Source organism: Mercenaria mercenaria, chromosome 14, assembly GCF_021730395.1.
Source record: "Mercenaria mercenaria strain notata chromosome 14, MADL_Memer_1, whole genome shotgun sequence".
Taxonomy (NCBI): Eukaryota; Metazoa; Mollusca; class Bivalvia; order Venerida; family Veneridae; genus Mercenaria; species Mercenaria mercenaria.
In genome coordinates, this window is record NC_069374.1 from 18,666,414 (window position 1) to 18,670,283 (window position 3,870).

At 35.4% G+C, this 3,870-nt stretch overlaps 1 protein-coding gene across 1 annotated transcript; it reads left to right on the forward strand.

The window, feature by feature from the left end:
• Positions 1–3,198, forward strand: LOC123528018 (uncharacterized). The gene is made up of 2 exons (XM_045307764.2): positions 1–344; positions 594–3,198. The coding sequence occupies exons 1-2, from the start codon at positions 128–130 to the stop codon at positions 1,172–1,174; spliced, it is 798 nt and encodes a 265-aa protein (XP_045163699.2). The 5' UTR covers positions 1–127; the 3' UTR covers positions 1,175–3,198.
• Positions 3,199–3,870: the final 672 nt, after the last annotated feature.

Genomic DNA, 3,870 nt, shown 5'->3' on the forward strand with positions numbered 1-3,870 from the left:
TTATCTAACAAGTGCTTATAGCTCCATTATATTACATTAATGTAGGACCTCTTACTTCATCAACACATAAATACGTGTAGGTGTGTAGGTTTTCACAAATTTAGTAAACATTAGATTAAGAAAGAAAATGGAAGATATTCTTTTCTATTTCATGACTGTGTTAGTATACGTTGCCCGACCAGTAGTGAGTGAGAGCGCGATAAATGGAACCAGCTGTAACAAGTTTGAATGTGAATACAACATAATTCTAAAACTGATTAAACTTGAGGAGAAAGTTTCCCAGCAAGATGAGAAAAATGCTGAGCAGGAAAAGATGATAGAAACCATTTCACGCGAGTTAGAAGGTGAGATTTACCGTATTGTTAAACCACTCCCATTTTGTTATTCGTAAATATTTCACTTCGCATAAAGTAATATGCATATAGTTTTATTCTTATACATAAATGCATTTTTTTGGCATTTTAATATTGCTGATATTACTTTGATCGTTTTATCATGTATTACAGTAATTTTGATGTTCATACAACAAGCTTTATATGAATAATATTCATTCCGTCCATAATGATAATATTCTCTATAAAACATATTTACAGACAGCCGCAAGGCTCTAGAAAATCATATCTCTGACGGTTCTACATATGTTAGATGGGGCCGAAAAACGTGTCCAAGCGGTGCTACTGTAGTTTACGAAGGGTACACAGCTGGAAGTTCTTACGAACACAGCGGCGGAGCTGCACAAGCTTTATGTTTAACTACGAAACCGGCTTGGAGACGGTACACATCAAAAGAGGAAGCGGGAGCTTATATTTACGGAGCCGAATACCAGACATCATCGTATAACGTATGGAGTTATTTGAACGATAATGACGTTCCCTGTGTCGTCTGTCGCGTACCTAACAATGACGTGCTGATGGTTCCAGGAAGCAGCAACTGTCCAAACGATTACAATCTTCAATACAGTGGTTATTTAATGGCAGGGCACTATGGTCACACGGCTCCCAGCGACTATCTCTGTGTAGATGATAACCCTGAAATAATAGAAAGGGGCTATCAAAATAACAATGGATATTTACTTTACTTTGTACAGGCGAAATGTGGTTCTCTACCGTGTGGGCCATACGTGAACAATAGGGAGATAACATGCGCTGTCTGCTCATTTTCACTCAAAGGATAATCGCAAAGCGTACAACCATATGTATAACTTAACCCTTGAATACATTTTAACACCTCATTGTTTTTAATGTAACACTCAGCTTAGTATGGTATGATCAAAATATCACAAAAAACTGCTCACTGATGGTTCCAGGAAGCAGCAACTGTCCAAACGATTACAATCTTCAATACAGTGGCTATTTAATGGATGGGCATTACAGTCAATCGGCTTCGAGCCACTACCTTTGTGTGGATGGTAACCCTGAAACAGTAGACAGGGGCTATCAAGATAACAACGGATATTTACTTTACTTTGTACAGGCGAAATGTGGTTCTCTACCGTGTGGGCCATACGTGAACAATAGGGAGATAACATGCGCTGTCTGCTCATTTTCACTCAAAGGATAATCGCAAAGCGTACAACCAGATCAATAACTTATCCTTTGACCCTGTACATTATAACACCCCATTGCCTTGAATTTAACACACCGCTTAGTATGGTATGATCGAAATATTACAAAAAAAAAAAGAACTGCTTACAGACTTTCTGGACGAATGTTTAATGGCACCTGGTACCATTTGATAACATGTCACGATGTTTTTTATTTATTTCAATCTGAATCAATGTAAATTAAAGAAACCGATACACCTTGTTCAGAATAATTGGAAAGTGCATGACATGTTTCATGATGTAACATTATGTGAAAAAGACCTTTAAGGGACTCTTTTCAAATCTTCAGGGAATACCTCTGCATGGATAGTCGTTAGTTATCGAATAACGAGTGTTACTTTACAATCATTGGATAATGAATAAGTACTGAATAATAACCGTAAGTTCTACATGTAACACGTTAAAATGTTAACGCTTAAAGACACATCTGACAGTGTCCTATATGTATATAGGCACAAATTTTCCTATGAATAGAATTTCTTTAAACTTTGTGTACTGACCGAGAATCAAGTTTAAAATGGAAATATGTATTAAAAACTATAGGTACCGATGCTTGATCTTGAATCATCTGCCCTTGAAAATCAGAAATAAAAGTAAAAATATGATTTTCAAGGGCAGATAATTCAAGATTAAGGCAAGGAAACTGTGCATTTTAATTTATATTTCCGTTTAAGTCAGTATTTGCATTCAGTGTACAAAGTTTAAAGAAATTCGGTCCATAGGATACACCAGAATTTTGAGGTATCATTTTGTCATGTTTATAGTTAAGGGCATTTGCCATAGTCTCTATATTGACATGGAGAAACACTTTTTACGGACAGAATTTCTTTTTTAAACTATGTTTACTGACAGCGAATCTAATCAAAAACAGAAATATAAAATAAAGCAAACCATAGGTACCTAGACTTGGTCATGAAATGTCTGCCCTTGAAAATCGGAAAATACTGAAACATCTATATTCAAGGGCAGATAATTCGATATCAAGCTATGATTTTTAATACAAATTTCCGTTTTAACCTTGATTCTCAGTCAGTGCACAAAGTTTTAAGAAATTCTGTCCATAGAAAATTGTTTGCCTATATACAGTCAAACCTGTTTATAAAGACCATCATTGGGAGAGCCAAAATTTGTATCCAGTATAGAAGAAAAGTGGTTTTGAAACAGCAATATGATACAAAAATTACTTAGTGTGGGGACGCTCCATTAAACTGTTTGTTTAATACCAAAGTCCAAGAAAAACACGATCAAGACTTTATACGTTACAAAGACAAGGACGACAACACGTCTTACAGGAAAGAAACTCCGCATACTAACTTCAGTGCAATTTTGACTCCCTTGCGTGTCCCTTGTGAATTTGTTTATGTTGTATGCCATATCATTACATTTTATTTATAAGATGTGTATCATCCTTCATTAAAGGTAGTAGTTATAAGGACACATACAAAAAAGTCTGAACATAATCGAGCGTAAATTTGTGACATTTAGTAGTTTTGCACCATTGCAATAATATGGTATTTAACTAATACTGCTTGTTGTTTAAAATGTGTCTCTTCATTTCCTTCCTTCTCTGTTGTTTTTGTAAAGAGAAATTACCTAACAAACGAAGCGTGTGTTATTTATTACCCTGACTTTTTCCTTTTTTAAAGATACAGCAACAGTTCTGTCTTCTGAAAATATTTAAAAAAATGAAAACTATTTACACCAACGTGTTTGAACTAGTGCACATATTTTTTCTAAACATAGTAACAAGCGAATAATATAGCCTAACATTATCCTAACATTATCGAAAGTTGACGGTATTGATATACTTACTGTCAACGTAAATTTTGAGAAAACACTCGCGAAATCTTGGTCTGGATATGATAAACCCTAACAACACTGTACTGAACACCTCGTGTGCTGAAGATGTGATCTGTCGTGTCCTTTGCAACATGTCCCTTTTAAGCAGCACCTGCAATGTTCCTTGTCCACAATAATCCCATGTCATACGTAAAATTTGACCGTAAATATACAAACAAAAACAAAGATACCTTACTTTGGTAGAAACAGTCACATCTGAAACCAGCAGACCCCTCGCGGATCTCGCATATGGGGAAGTCTACTGTTCTGAGTTTGATTATATCCCTTTATGCAAACTATTTCTATAAGTTCAGGGTATCCTTGAGATCCAGTTAACTTTCATTGAGAGAAAATATAGCTACTTTGGTACCAACCAGTTAAAAAGACTAAAATGTCACTGCTGATTTGTGAGGTTTTAGTATATATGC

Excerpts from the sequence above, each read along its gene's own strand:
- LOC123528018 (XM_045307764.2), top strand. The coding sequence starts at position 128 with ATGGAAGATATTCTTTTCTATTTCATGACTGTGTTAGTATACGTTGCC. Across the intron at positions 345-593 it reads CATTTCACGCGAGTTAGAAG|ACAGCCGCAAGGCTCTAGAA; the intron begins GTGAGATTTACC and ends ACATATTTACAG.